Source organism: Sciurus vulgaris (genome assembly GCF_902686455.1).
Source record: "Sciurus vulgaris genome assembly, chromosome: 8".
NCBI lineage: Eukaryota > Metazoa > Chordata > Mammalia > Rodentia > Sciuridae > Sciurus > Sciurus vulgaris.
Window position 1 is genome coordinate 1,061,136 of NC_136468.1, and position 15,532 is coordinate 1,076,667.

General features: G+C 59.6%; 1 protein-coding gene across 5 annotated transcripts in view; it reads left to right on the plus strand.

Annotated features, from left to right (window-relative positions):
• PTPRN2 (protein tyrosine phosphatase receptor type N2) overlaps nucleotides 1-15,532 on the plus strand; it is a 712,067-nt gene that overhangs the window by 485,280 nt on the left and 211,255 nt on the right. For all 5 annotated transcript variants that reach the window (XM_079150661.1, XM_079150657.1, XM_079150659.1 and 2 more), the window contains one exon: nucleotides 13,050-13,114. In XM_079150661.1, coding sequence (XP_079006787.1) covers nucleotides 13,050-13,114 — 65 coding nt within the window. The remainder of the gene's footprint in view (nucleotides 1-13,049; nucleotides 13,115-15,532) is intronic.

The window sequence follows — 15,532 nt, forward strand, 5'->3', positions numbered from 1 at the left end:
TGCCTGGAAGCCCTATGGTCTGTGTTCACGTAGGTCTGACTGGGACTCTTCTCAGGAGCGTAGTCTGTCTGGATCGGCTTGCGCATCTGGTGCCCAGGGCCTGGCGCCGTGTCGTTGGAAGGCAGCCTTTCTTGGCTGAATACCCTTGCTCTCTGTCTGAGGTCAGCAACTCTATTTGTGTGGCTAATGGTTAGCTGTCAATGCATAAAATATGGGGACGCAACACATTTTTACCCAAGTGGTCTGGAATGTTCCACATCTGAACTTCACATCCAAAGGAAGGGAGGAGCAGGTGGGCCGTCAGACCTTGGCCAGAGAGAGCCTTGTGCTGGACTCAGGTCCCTCGATGTGCCTCCACGTCCACTCATGATGACCAGGCTTGTCCTTGTCCACCATGGGCCAGGTTGTGACACCCCTCGTGGGCCGTGGGTCTGGTGCTCCGCTGAGAACCACTCACTGTCCGGAGGGTTAAAGGAAGCCGTCAGAGGGCGGGGACTGCACCCGCCCAGGGAATCGCCTCCCAGCGCCCCCGTTCCTTCTTGTCTGCTGTGCAGATCTCTCTTCACTCTGGGCCAGTTTGGTGATCTATGACTTCTTGGTGCATAGTTCAATTCCCTCAGAGTTCCCGACTCTAAGACATGGGCATATAAATGGCGTTGTTGGTGTGTAGCTCTGCCTTTCCACCATGTCTGTGGCTTGGTCTCCTTTTCATGGTTAATTTCTGGCAGTTGAAGATTCGAGGTCCCCTATTCTTCTCACGGCAGATCTACTGGGGTCAGGCTCCCGGGCTTGTCCAGGCCCGTGTCCCTCACACTTCACGGACTTGTGTGTTGTTGCTCAGTCTCTATCCTGCCCTCCAGGCTGTCTCTTCTCCAACGCCTTCACTCCAGCTCCCAGCTCGAGCACCCGGTTGGTCTGCCCGTCTCGCATCTTAGGAGCGCGCCCGGGGATCCCGTGGCTCCTGAGGACTGTGGCTTCCCAGTCCTCGTGGTCACTACTTTCTAAGTATTCTGCCTCTTTCTTTTGCAAGCTGAGAATGGTTGAAGAACGTTTCTTGGATGGCCAGTTGACTGAGGCTTTTCTTCTGATGGTCACTGATTTTGCTGTTTCCCATGGTGGCCGATGTCACCAGACAACGATGCGAGGACACACCTCATGTGACTGGTGACCGTGGGGGATGATGAGGGCCTTCTAGAGGCAGCGTCTGATGGGTCACGTGGTGTCTGGCCACAGCACTTGGCCACTCGCTGCTCAATTCTCTGTGTGTAGAATTCTGTCCCTGGGGCCCAGGAGCTGGGTCACCGCACCCTATGAGACTCTAGCCCCTCCTTATGGGGTGGTTCAGAGCACCCGTCACATGGATCCTGCGAGGGTCGACCATGCTGGGCCCAAGACAGAGGATGCCAGCCCTTGGGCGCAGCAGCGCCTGGCACAGGGTGTGACCCCCCAAGAGGGGCACCCTGGGCACTGCCAGTTCTTGCAGCGTTTCTTGTTCTCTTGGCACAAAACAGCTCATAGATACAACTCCTTTGTTTTGATTTTTAAAAACCTGCACGTTACCCATTTATGCCACTTCAATAAATCACTTTAAAAAGTGCACTTCACTTTACTCCTGCCCCACAGCGTCCTTCAGCTCTGCCGTGTCGGACCCCCGGCCTGGCTGGAGGGTGAGCCGTCCAGCAGGATGTCTGGCCTGTCAGCATCTCTTGTTGCTGCTTTGTTTTTCTGTCATGGTGTTCCCGGGCCCCCGGTGTCCGCCGCTGCCTGCTGCCTCGACCTGGGTCTGCCGTGGTTCCATGCTGCTCCCTGGGCCCTTGAGAGCTATTCTGCTTCAGGCTCTTCAGACTCTGCGGGCTCAGTGAGCCCTGTGTGACTCTGGCCTCAGGTGGGGAGGGGAGCCCTGGCCTGCGCCCCAGCGCTCTCCCGTGGGCCTGATTTGGCTTTGTGTTGCCCTGGTAACAGGTGCGTCTTTCCCAGGCTCTGTGCAAATGCCAGAGGAGGGGTCAGAGCACAAGGAGACTCAGAACCCGAGGCTACTGTGAGTGTCCAGGAAGGAGCGGTCAGGAAGTGCAGGCTCATAGTGGAACCATCGGAAACACCTGCCTGCGAGCGCCCAGGAGGCCGCAGTGGGCTCTCGCTGAGCGCTGCAGGGAGGCCCACTGCACAGTGCTGGGGACTCTCACCTGGCCCTGCCTTGGGGTCCTGCACGCTGCAGGTCTAGGGATGAGGGACCTGGGGGCAGAGTCATCTCCCTAAGTGCCGCCAGGCCTTGGGCCTCCCTCCCCTCACTTGTATTGAACATAGTGGTTTTTGCCCAGGACCTAGGCGTTGAAAATTGCTGAAGATAAACATTGTATTTTAAATTACTGCAGGCAACCAGGCAGACTGGAAAAAAATCATTTGAACAAATTGAAAACTGAAATGTTGATATCAGATATTAAATTAATGTAAGTGAGATTGAAACAATATCTAATTAAAATAATTTGAAAAATGACTTGGAAATTGAAGCTGACGTGGCTTTCACAGCTGCCAATGTCACCGCCCAGCAACTGGCTCCAGGCCTCTGCCCACAGGATTCTCAGGAGACCTCGGGTCTCCAGGGTCGCCAGTCAGGGCTGACGAGCGGCCTGCAGCCCTCCTGGCACTGTGGGCTGCAGACCTTTCCACTTCCCCACCCTCTGTCCCGCTGAGCACCTGTGCAGGAGATGCTGCGGAAGGGCTGCCTCTTCTCACACAGGACCTGGACAGCCCGGGTCCGAAGGAGAGCGAGAGCGGCCAGAGCCCTCTGCGTGGCCCCAGCACCTAACAGAAGCAAGCTGGCTTCTGGGCCCCCGCGTCCCCTGAGGGGCCTCGTGGTGCTGGGCAGGAGCCTGCACCTCCCGAGACAGCTCCACAGGCCCCTCCATGCTCCCTTGTGGGCTTCCACTCTGGCCTTGTGTCCGCTGTGAACAGGAGAGCAGTTCACCAACTGAAGCTTCCTGCTCTGGTCACCACGAAGGAGCCTGAGACACAAAGGACCCACCTGACCTCACAGGAGTGCACTGCTGAGCCCAGACTCAGCCTCCTGGGAACAGGAAGGACTGACAACCCTCCAGAGTCCTGACTGTCCCAGGTGTGAGCCATCTCCCTGCAACCTAGAGATCACTGCTGATGGCCGGTGCGGGAGAGACCAGCGTCCACACAGAGGCAGCATGCAAAGAGCAGGTGCCCTGCCCTCTAGTCCACAGTCCACGGGCGGCACAGCCAGCTGCACACAGCCTGAGAACCACAGGGTCCCTGTGCAGATGCTCTGGCGGTTTCCCTAGCGTCACAGTCAGCAGGTTATCATGTGTTTAGCTCCAGCCAGGTTTTGCCCACCTGAGCTGAAATCAGTTCTTTTCCCATGTGTGCAGCACAGTGTGGGTGGGACAGTCGCTTCCCAGACCCCAGACCTGGGGTCCTGTTTCCGTTGGACACCAGAAGAGATAGACATTGGACTGACCCTTGTTCAGAAACGGCCCCAAGTGCTGGAATGGGCAGGTAGACACGTAATTCCAAGCTCATCAGGCGTCTTGCAGCGATGGAGATCCTGGAGATCCCAAGCTGAGCAGGAGCTGGAACCTGGGGCTCACGGCGACTGCTGATGCACCTCCCAAACCCTGGTGCACTTGGACATCAGAGTTCGTGACCGCGTGGCCTGTGAGGAGCAGGTGGCAAGAGCCTGGCCATGTTCAGCATGGGCTGGGCTGGTGAGCTCGCCCGGCAGAGCAGGGTCCCAGGAGCTGGGCCTGAGGAGGACAGTGACAGAAAGCTGACTGTACAGCAGCCACTGAGCCCAGAAGGGAGCTGCCCGAATTCCACTACTGCCCGGGGGTGAGGGGAGTCTGTCCTCAGGGTACTGGCCCGTGGGGAAGCAGCCAGCCTCTGCCGCTGGGTGGGCCGCAAAACCTTGAGCACATAGTTTAGTTAAAAATGTTCCCAGGCTGGATGTGGTGTACACACCTGGAATCTCAGTGACCCGGGAGGCTGAGTCAGGAGGATGCTGAGTTCAAGGCCAGCTCAGCGACTTAGCAAGGCCCTAAGCAACTCAGTGGGTGAAGAACTCCTCACGGGACGTCCACTTTCTTGGACTGGCACCCGATCCCAGAGCCAGATGTCGGGGGAGGCCATGGGAAGTGCCACCCTGCCCTGGAGCCACTGCAGCCCTTAGGGACAGAGAGTCCATGAACGTGTGGGCCACTGGGCCAGCGTGTCACTTGTCCACCCCTGAGTGCTCACCGATGCTCCTGTCCCCTGACGGGTTCCCAGCACAAGGGCGCAGGCCTGCCTCTGCTGCTCCTGGAACCTCATGAAGAGAGCAGAAAAAGAAGGGGGTCCAAGGCGGGGCTCAGACTGCAAGGAAAGAGCTGGACAGGGCAGAGGCAGCGGGCAGGGCAGGCTGCTACCGCCAGACGCGAGTCCCGGGCAGGCCTGGGGTGCAGCGAGGCCCAGGAACAGACAGCAGGCGCACAGGCCCCGGGGCCGAGGGAAGATGATGGCAGCCTGGTGGGCTGAGGGTCACTGAGGACTGTCACTTCCGCCTACAGAGCTGACACAGGTTGGATCTGGACAGTCCCCGAGGACTCCTGCTGGAGGCCAGGGCCCCTGCTGGTGGTGCTGCTGGAAAGTTTAGAAGGTAGGGCCTATGAGGAGAGGAGAGTGGCCGGGCTGTGTCCTTGACGGACCCTGGACAGCAAGGGGCCTGACCACCACCGGGCACTTGGAGTCAGGCTGCCCTCAGGGCGGGGCTGGTGATCCTAGTGGGGACCAGGCTTCCTGGACACTGACCTCACCCTTCCGCTGTGTGAGTGGCAGCTGTGGTCAGGTGGGCGCGGGGCGGGCTGCTCCCCGCTGAGCAACCCCGTTGGGCACACCAGCCAGGCCGTCCAGAGCCCGGCTGAGTCCCCAGGTGACAGGTCCACCCAGGCCCCTCTGCTCGGCTCTCTAGTGGAGCAAAGCCACCAAGTTGCCCATTGTGATTGAGATCACAGAAAAGACTTCTGCACATTCTTTCAGGTTAGAATAACGGGGATAAAGAGAGGAGGCGAGATTATTCTGCTGTAGCTACGTGCTTAATTATATGGAATGCTGCATAAATTGTCAAGTGCAAAGAATTATTCTGATAAATTAAAATACTAATTAAATAGGCTATTGCAGAATTTTGAGTACATTACAGGGTTCCGCTTCTTCAGGTAATTTGCATATCCTTCATCTAGTGAATTTAATTTTAAAGGGCTTCTTTTTTTGTGTTTGGAAACCGTTTTTGTCTCCCAGAAAGATAAAAAAAAAAAAAAAAAAAACGCTTTCCTCCATTGCTCTCTGCCTCCAGTGAAGCAGCCCCACGCCCGTGCCGACAGCTGGCTGGTTATCGCACACTGCAGCTCAGAGTTCAGTGCCGCTGAGAAACAGCCTGGGCTGAAGCTGGACCGTCCGGCGGGCAAGCCTCCCCCCGGATGCTGCAGAGAGGCTCCGAGGCCCTGTTGGCGCCCAGTCACAACCTGGAGTGGGCGGCTGTGCCTGGGCAGGTGTTCTCTGACCTGAGTGCACTTCAGGGTCTGGGCCACACGGCCAGGCAGAGACGCTGCCATTGAAGGGCCTCCGAGCCACTGGGCACCGAGACTCGCCACCAAGCGAGGCGGAGGGCGGGCTGCCACGTGGGGACTCAGAGGGCACGCCTGGGGCGAGCCGGGCAGAGCCAGGGCGGCGCGACTCCTGGGCTCCACCTCCTTCAGGTGTGTCCAGTAACGCAGAGAAACGGAGAGGGCAAGGGTGGCAGCAGAAGGGCCGTGCTGCGTGGGTCAGCTGAGCAGCGTCCACACGCACCCAAGGGGCTCCACTCCCAGCAGCCGTCTCCCCCGGTGAGGGGTCTCCACGCAAAGGACACAGCAGGAGGACGTGCAGGAGGGGGCCGGAGCCCCCGAGCAGCGGGACTCAGCAGAGCTCCCAGCCCAATTCTGTGGGGGCCACTGCACCGCCCTCCACAGGCGAGGGCTGCGGTCGGTGGGAACCAGCATCAGCTCCAAGAGATTTCCCCCGTCTCGGTGTCCTCTGGGGACCCCTCTTGCCAGCACCTCTTCAGCAACCTGGCTTTCTGAAGGACAGAACGTGTCCTGATGTGAACCAGAGGGTTAGATGCTGGGGCCAGCACAGTCCAGGATGAGCTGCCTCAGGTGGCCAGGGCTGCCAGCAGGCTGGGTGTCCACTCCAGCCAGCTCTGAAGCATGGGGCCAACCTCCCACTTCCTATGGAAAGCCACTGGAGGTGCTGGGGAGGTCACCAGGACCATGACGCCTGGCTGCTCCCGATGTGCTAGAGGGAAAGAGGGAGCACTTATGGTCAGTGATGCCCTGCCCGGCAGACTCCCCCCAACAAGTGGCCGCAGCGGAAGAGGAGCCCCTGAGCCAGATGCTCGCGCCACAGGCCTGCTCCTGGGTCTGCCTGGTCCCTGATGGCTCTGGTGGTTATTTCGAAGGCTTGCAGTCAGTGCCCTGCATTCTGGTGACCGGGCATTGTCAGGCACAGGTGGGACCCCTATAGGAGCGAGGCAGGCTCAGGTCACAAGAGGAGCAGAGCACACGGGCACCTGCTGCACTGACCGCACACCTGCAGACAGGTAGGGCACCCCAGATCTCCCATGGGCAGCAGGGCCCTGGTCCTGAGCCATGTGTAGACACCCCTTCCAGGAAGACACTGGGCCCATGAGACCACCACACACCAGGACAGACCCCAGCCCCACCTGCTCATCCTGTCACAGTCCACAGATGGTGGAAATCGCCCCAGTGAGGGTGGAGAACTGCTCACCCCCCAGAGCCATGGTGCCTGGCACACACCCTGCCTGCGTGAGCTGACTGATCCTGCAAAGGAGCTGGCGGTGAGGGCCAGCAGGCAGCAGAGTGCTCAGAGGGCCGCATGCCAGGCTGAGGGGCACCTAGGAGCAGGCGGCACCCTAAGGAGAGGACCAAGGGAGCCGGGGGCAGGGTGGCCAGGCAGGGCTGCCAGGGCCTGAGCTACAGGAAGGCGGAGGGATGCTCTGCTCTGCGTGGTCCAGGGAAGCTGAGGGCACAGCTGCAGAGCCCTGCCGTCACTGGCATCTTGGGGCACTGAGCACACAGCACTTTCTATGATTGAACAGTGGCCTGACTGGTGACAGCAGAGCATGCCATCAGCACAGGCCACTCACGTCTGACTTTCCACAGCGTCGGATGTGATAGAGCAACAGTAAACTCACTGGTGCACCACTTTCAACAGCTGCCCTTCACCAGTACTCGTGGGTCACCTGGTGGTCAAGAGCCGGGCAGTTGCAGGTTCTTTTATTCCAATAGCCACAAATGCCTGTACCACCCAGACACACGCCACACTTTACAGGATGATACATGCAGGTTACCGTAGGCTAGGAAGTGTCCGGGTGGCCACAGGGCACAGGAGGCTGAGCAGAGAGGAGGCCAAGTCGCCTCAGTGCCAGAAATGGGCCTTGACAAACTTGTCAGCAGAGGGCCTGGCAGGACAGGCAGCAGTTCCAGAGGGCCAACTGGAAGCCTCAGCTGCGATGTCACCTTGGAGTGGGACACATGTCACCATCATGGGCAGAAGAAGCTGTGCCAAGCTGAAACCTGGGGACAGAGAATTGGAGGTGTGTCATGAGCAAGGCTCTTGATGAGTGGCCACATGGTGGGTCAGGGTGCTGCAGGTCCCGTCTCAGGGGTCCTCTTTCATGGGCCCTAGGAGAGGGGGTTGCTCCATTCAGCAGTCCGGCATGTTGGATGAGCTCATGGCCCTGGTTTTTCACATGTAGGTTGATGAGCCTGTGTATCCCTGCGCTTCGGATTTGATTTGTGAAGATCACAGGTGGCCCCTTTTAATAGCAAGATCGATTTGTGCCTGATGATCGTGTTGGACAGATCGGGTTGTTTATTTGTACAAACAGGTGTAAAATCATTATACCTTGGCACTAGGACTAAATAGGGAAGAGCTAAGGCAGATGATAGCGTTATAAATGAAGTAACTCGAGCATGCAGAGCCTGAAAGCTGCTGTCTACACCATGGAGTCACTCAGGGCAGGCGCAGCCTGAGAGATGCTGTTCTGCACACCATGGAGTCACTAGGGCAGGCGCAGCCTGAGAGATGCTGTTCTGCACACCATGGAGTCACTAGGGCAGGCGCAGCCTGAGAGATGCTGTTCTGCACACCATGGAGTCACTAGGGCAGGCGCAGCCTGAGAGATGCTGTTCTGCACACCATGGAGTCACTAGGGCAGGCCCAGCCTGAGAGATGCTGTTCTGCACACCATGGAGTCACTAGGGCAGGCCCAGCCTGAGAGATGCTGTTCTGCACACCATGGAGTCACTAGGGCAGGCGCAGCCTGAGAGATGCTGTTCTACACCATGGAGTCACTAGGGCAGGAGCAGCCTGAGAGATGCTGTTCTGCACACCATGGAGTCACTAGGGCAGGCGCAGCCTGAGAGATGCTGTTCTGCACACCATGGAGTCACTAGGGCAGGCGCAGCCTGAGAGATGCTGTTCTGCACACCATGGAGTCACTAGGGCAGGCGCAGCCTGAGAGATGCTGTTCTGCACACCATGGAGTCACTAGGGCAGGCGCAGCCTGAGAGATGCTGTTCTGCACACCATGGAGTCACTAGGGCAGGCGCAGCCTGAGAGATGCTGTTCTGCACACCATGGAGTCACTAGGGCAGGCGCAGCCTGAGAGATGCTGTTCTACACCATGGAGTCACTAGGGCAGGCACAGCCTGAGAGCTGCTGTTCTATGCCATGGAGTCACTCAGGGCAGCGCAGCCTGGTGAGTGCTGTTCTGTACCCCATACAGTCCCCTGGGGCAGGGGCACCCTGCTCTCCAGGTTCAGGGTCTGACAACTGCAGTCCCACAGGCACAGGGATTATCACTGGCCACGTGAGGAGTCTGGGTTCCTACAGGAGCTTCTCAGCTGCTCGACCAGCAAGCACTGGGGTTTCATAAGGGAACCGGAGCCCCCCTGGGATCAAGTAATTTGCTCAAGGTGGCAAAGTGGTGTCAGGCTTCCCCGACTGTCGCAAGTCTTAGGCTGGATGCCGCTGTCCTGGCGCCGTGAAGGATGCTCCCTCTGCAGGAGCTTCGCAATGGTCGAGGATGCGGCTGGCAACATGTATGGCCTACTCCAGGGCCTCTGTAAGAGGAAGCTCCTGGGGTGTCTTTACAAGGGACTTTCGAGCATCAGATGGAAAGCTGCTGGTAGAAAACAGCAGGGAGGCTCTGCTGTCTTGGAAAAGTTCTGGAAACAGCAGCTGTTATGGCGTGGAGCTGAGGTGTCCCCCAGAAGCTCAGGTGTGAGGCAGTGCAGGAAGGTTCAGAGGAGACAAGACTGGGTCACAAGAGCCTGAGCCCAGCCAGGGACTTAATCCCCAATGGGATCGGCCAGTGGTGACTGCAGACAGGTGGGCGTGGCTGGAGGAGGTGGGGCACGGGTGTGGCCTTGGAGCACATGTGTGTGGGCGAGTGGAGTCTGCTTTCTGGTCATCTTGTGAGCCACTTCCCTCCGCCAAATTCTTCCTCCATGCCCTAAGGAATGGAGCCCGCTGTCTATGGATTGAGATGTCTGAAACCATGAGCCCCAAAGAAACTCCCCCCCCCCCATTGTTCTGTTCAGATCTTGTAGTTGCATTAACAAAAAGCAACAACAACAACAAAAACCCTGACTAACAGGGCTGCTGCAGTGGGCTCTGTGTCCTTCCAAGGTAGAAACAGTCAGTCGGCCAGGAGCGCGACACACAAGCACCCAGAGGCCCTGAGGGGTGCAGAGGCGGCCGCTGAGGGTGGAGCTCCGGGCTGCAGCCGCTGGCCTGTGTGGGAGCCCAGGACACAGCTGCGCACAAGGGCAGCAGCAGGCCCGGGCGATGCTACAGCTGCAAAGACAGCGCCTCCCCGAGTCCAGTGGCCCCGAGAGCAGGGCAGCGCTCATCCACAGCTCTCCCGAGGCCTGGAGAAGGTGGTCTTGGCGGGTTGGATGAGGGATCCCCAGTGGTGTGGCTGACCTCCCAGGTAACGGGCTGCCCCACCCGGAGGCCCAATCTGCTGTCACCTCGAGCTTCACTCGCTCCCCCCAGGCCTTCGCCCACCTCCTCCCAGGACCCATCTCAACTCCACCCCTGTTCCCTCCCACCCCCACCCGGGACCCCCTCCCACCTCCACCCGGGACCCCATCCTACCCTCACCCAAGATCCCCTCCCACCTCCTGAACCCCTCCCACCTCCATCGTGGCCCCCTCCCACCCCACCCTTGACCCCCTCCTACCTCCACCCGGGACCCCTCCCACCCCACCCTTGACCCCCTCCCACCCACCCGGGACCCCTCCCACCCCACCCTTGACCCCCCCACCCACCCGGGCCCCTCCGCCTCCTCGCACTCCCAGTGGCCCTTCTGCTGGCCCAGGCTCCCCCAGCTTTCTTCTCTTTTCCACCAAGGACTCCCCGTGTGCTGCCTTCAGGTCTCAGCAATACCCCGTCAAGTGCGTTCAGCTCTCACTCCTCGGAAACAGCCTCAAGCTCCCCGCGTGTCCTGAGGGTCACAGGTGCCAGGAACCAGCTGGGGACATGCTCATGCTCGTTGGTCCCTGGTCCTGGTGAGGGGCAGGCCAAGGGTCACTGTGGTCAGATCCCAGAGCATAGAGACCCGCCCGAGTCTGGGTGCGCGTGCCGTGGTGCCTGGGTGCTCCGTTTCAGAAGCACCTGCGGAACCTGCAGTCCAGGTGGTGCCGAGGCGGAGCGGGGAAGCCAGGGCGGCGCCCGGCTCCGGCCCTGCTGACCCGGCCTCTCTGGGTGGCGCTCCCTCTGCCATTCCCATCCTGACTTGGACTCGAGCCCTGAGCCACCTGGAAGCACACCAGTCCCCCCTCGAGCCCTGCAGCACCTTCAGAGCGACAGGGCCTGCAGCCTGCCGGGTTCTCCGCTGCACTGCCGGTGGCCTTGACCTGCCCAAACTGACTCGGGGAGCCGTTGGGGCGGGCTGGGGGACATGCCCAGCCACACAGGGGACCCGTGGCCAGCCTGCTGGAGAAGGACCGTGCGGCTGAGCACAGAAGCACAGGCCTGGCCCGGGAAAGGAGGACAGTGTGTACAGGCCCTGCCCCAGGGTCCACGGCAGCCTGGGAGCCTGTGTCGGGAAGGCAGTGTGGTGTCCCTGTCCCCAGCTCCAGGGGTTGAGGTCTGGTGGTCAGCTCCCAGCTGCCCATCAGACCATAACAGTGCTTTGTGACCCTTGGGGTCTTTCTTTATGTTGCGTGAATTCTCTCAGACTCATTTATCAAAAAGTACTCTTGCTTAGACGCCTAAAGGGAATTTTAAGAATAGCAGGTTAAGGAGTTCCTGAGGTCCTCTAGAGGTCTGTGACAAGGTCTGCTGGCCACGGCGGCCACTTCCTGTGGCTGCTTCTTCAGTTAGACCAGCTTCCAGACGGGTGCAGAGGCCACCCTGCTCCTCCAGAAGCAGGGATAGTGACCCAGGTCTGGACCCCCTGAAGCTCCAGCTGCTTCTGTAAATAAAGTGTGACTGGAACCCGGCCAGGCCCCACCAACCTCTGCTCCTGCACAGAAAGGGCCTCCAAGAGAAGGTGCTGACGCTGGGTCAGCGTCTCCCGCATTGCTATTGGTCTGGCTGCCTTTTCCACTCCTGGCCCTGAAATCTGTCCCTTCTCTGTAGCAACACCAGAGTATTTTAACTCCATTTTCATGCACTTTCTCTTCCTAAGCCTATTTAAGAGTTCACTATTTTCCCACCCCAGAATAGCTTGCCACTGAGTAAAAATGTCTCCTTTGCTTGCAGTAGGCTGTTGAATCGACGGCCTTATGTGCTGTGTCTTTACAAAGCGCTCCTTCCTTCCAGGGACCCCCCTCCCACCCCTTGCCCAGGCCACCCACCACCTCAGGTCACTTCTGCTCCAGCCCAGCACGTTCCACGTGGCCTGTCTTCCAGGCCGCAGGTGATCACCTGTGAGAGTAGCATCAGGGGAAGCTGTCCCAGGCCGTGGCAGGCCCTGGGGGGGGGGGGGGGGGCGGTGCCGGGTGGCCCTGTGTCACTCTGGACTGAGGTAGGTGTGCCGCGGGCGGGAGGTGCTTCTCTTTCCTGGCTCTGGCTTGGCTAGCGCAGTTGTCCTGCACCCTCTACTCGCCAGGTTTCAACAACATTCTATTTTTTCTAGTCCCCATTGCCAGAGTGACAGGGACTTTATCAAAGAGTACTCGTACACAGTGGAGCCAAGGCTGCGGCCTGGCTCCCGGTGGAGGGGGGCAGTGGTCGGCCACTTCAGCCCTGGCCTAACGGAGTCTCCCTGTGCTTCTGCTACTGAGCCCAGAGCTGGCCTCCTCTGGTGCGGCCCTGAGGCGTTTGTCCGTTCCTGGAGGTCTTGCTCCTCAGAGCCAGGCGGGACCAGGAAGCACTGTCGGGTGGCTTCTCGCCGGGCCGAGGAGGGACCTGGGTGGCTCCGGGCTGATGACAGGAGCTACTGGCAGGCCTGCCTCCGTGTGACGCAACGCTGGCTTGGAACACTGCCCCCAGCGACTGTGTGATTGATAGCACTGCCTCGTTTTTAGAGGCTGTGGGTTTCCACGCGGGACTCCACGCAGTTTCACCAAGCCTCACGTCCTGCGGGGTCCCAGTAGACGGCACTCACTGCAACCCCGCGGGCCCGGCTGGCCAGGCCAGGGTGGGGCGGCCGGGGAATCCCACTCATGCTGTCACCGGCACCCAGGCAGCAACCTGGGACTTGTCAGGACCAGAGACCACTCGACTGTGCCCCAGGGCCTCCCCAGGCCGACCCCTCTGCTTCTTGATTTCTCCCTGTGCCCCAGGACCTCCCCAGGCCGACCCCTCTGCTTCTTGATTTCTCCCTGTGCCCCAGGACCTCCCTAGGCCGACCCCTCTGCTTCTTGATTTCTCCCTGTGCCCCAGGACCTCCCCAGGCTGACCCCTCTGCTTCTTGATTTCTCCCTGTGCCCCAGGACCTCCCCAGGCTGACCCCTCTGCTTCTTGATTTCTCCCAACAGCTGACAACAAAGACCAGCTGGAGAAGGCATCCGGACTGACGATCCTTCGAAGCGGAGTTGGGCCGGTGAGTAGTGAGCCGTGTCTGTGGTGGGCTGTATGGGTTGCGTCTGGCAGCAGCTGGGGAGCCGAGTGCGAGCCGTGCCTGGACTCGGTCTGCTGGGAAGGACAGGCGGCTGGCGGCCAGGCCTCCCTGGTCTGGAGATGCTGAGTGGTGCTGATGAATTTGGTGGTGCTGCACGTGGCGTGCCGGTCAAAGCTGGGTGTGTTCCCAAGAAAGATCAGGCACGGGCAAAGCAGAGGAGTGACCGGAGATCACTCGGAGTGTCTTCTCGGACACTCGGTAATGGCTGAAGTGGCCCGGAGGAGCAGGTCCCACCGCCACCCTCCTGGGGCTCATGGCCATTATTTAAAGACATATTTGGGGAAAGACAAAATCTCACAGTGATTGAAGTGTGGTTTAAAGTCCGCCCGACACCTGGGTACCAGTGCAGCCACGCTGGTTCCTGAGCAAGCACTCGGTCAGCCAGGGAGGCCGATCTCCCTGCCCCCTGCTCATGGCGGCCACTCTCCCGGCCATGGGGCCGCTGACCTCGGTTCCCTCCGGGAGAAGCGTGTGGCCGCTCATAAGTCAGCGTGGCCTGAGCCGACCTCTGCCCTTGCGAGGTTTGGGATTCCAGGTTGCGCAGCGCAGCACTTGCCTTCAGCGTCACTGACGGTGCAGCTGCGCTCGCTTAGGAGCGTTCCTCCCCGTGGAGCCACTGCGCGTGGCTGCTTCTGTGGGCACGTCTCCGTTTCCCAGCCCTGGTGCCTGGCTGGGCTCTCCGGGGAGCTTGCCCACCTGCTTCCCGAGCGCAGGTGGGCGGTGGGGCTGCAGCCACTGGCGGGCGCCCCAACAGCTCCGCGGCCTGCAGACTCTCCATGGCGCTATCAGCACCGACGCTCAGGCTGGGCTGGCGGGCGTCGGCCTCCTCCCGCCGCTCGCTGACTTCGAACCCTGAGCGTGAGAGAGAAGCCAGGTCCTGCCTCCTGGGAATGGTCCAGGTCCTGGGAGGCACGTGGCCCAAGGAGAGACGGTCGGGTGCTGGGGGGCCAGCCAGTGCTGGAAGGGCCAGGTGCAGCTGCCGGTTGCTGTGGAGGTGGGCCCACTGCCAGCCGGGCCCTGCTCAGGCAGGTGACAGCATTCCAGGTTCTAGTCACACTGGGACGGACACGGCGTCCCTGTCTGGGAGTGAACCCAGGCTGAGTGGGCCAAGGCCCTGGGTGCACCTATCAGGGAAAGGTCAGAAGCTGCAGGCCACTCCTGCCAGGGCAGCGGCCGGGCCCTTGGGGAACTGGCTGTGTCTGGGAAGTGTGTTCCATCGGCACGAAGTGGGTGCTGCCCAGAGAAGGGCTGAGCAGGCTGGCAGCACCGTGGGCAGAGACAGGGCCCAGGGCTCACATAGAGGGGCACTCGGACGCCCCTTCCTGCTGTCCTGTGGAGGAAGGCAGCCCACAGACAACTGCCCCAGCCGGGTGTGGCCCTCGCAGGTGCCTCCTGAGCTTGGCTGGCCATCTCTCTGTACTCCATGGTGTCGCCAATACAAATCTGAGTCGGGGGACGGGGCCTCCACAGCCTGTGGAGGACAAGGCCACTCCTTCCCCCTGGAGGAGCTGGAGGGTGGACAGAGGAGACTTGCTCTCAGTCCTCCCTGGCTTTTGCCTGGGCTCCTCAGACACCCACGTCCTGCCATGTAGGCCCTGATGAGCTTCTGCCCATGCCCTCCTCCATTCTGTGGAATAACCCCCTCGTCTCTTGGAATGCTGCCTCTTTCCAGTCCCTCAGGCCTTACCTTGGGACCCAGCTTCCTCTGTCATCCAGTGGAGTGACCGCAGTGTCCACTTCAGGGGTCTTGGAAGCTTCAGTGAGGTAACAGAAACTCCTGGTCACAGTGAGCACTCAACAGACTATCTGGTCACGGTCCCTACTTTCCATGACGGTGTGCATCTGAGAGACAGGAACTGGACCTTCCTCCTCCACCTCTGGGTCCCCACACTGGACCTTTCCTGTCTCCAGTGCTACACTATGGATCATTTCCTCCGATATCTTCCAAGTCCCCTTTTTCTCTGTCTAATCTGCCACAAAATGCAGGTGTTAGGTACTGTTCTCGGTTACTCTAGCTTTCATTTCTAGAAAGAAGTGTCATGTTTAAAGTTCTTTCACAACTGTCTGTTCTAGTTTCCTATTGTTTTCTGGTTTTATTGTGTGTTTGATGCCTTTCGTCTTTGGAATCATTTTGACCTATTTCTTGTGCAGTTTCATTCATATTATGTTATTGCTTCCTGATCTCAGGCTTCTACGGCTCTTGCTCACTGCATCTGTAGTCTCCCCTTCATGGAGTTCATTTTCTTGTGTGCTTTATGAGGACTTGGGGTTTTTAGCTGTGCCTCTGTCTTCGGCAGGGAGGTGTGGCTCCATGTGAGTCTCTGTGTAGAAGTTTGCATC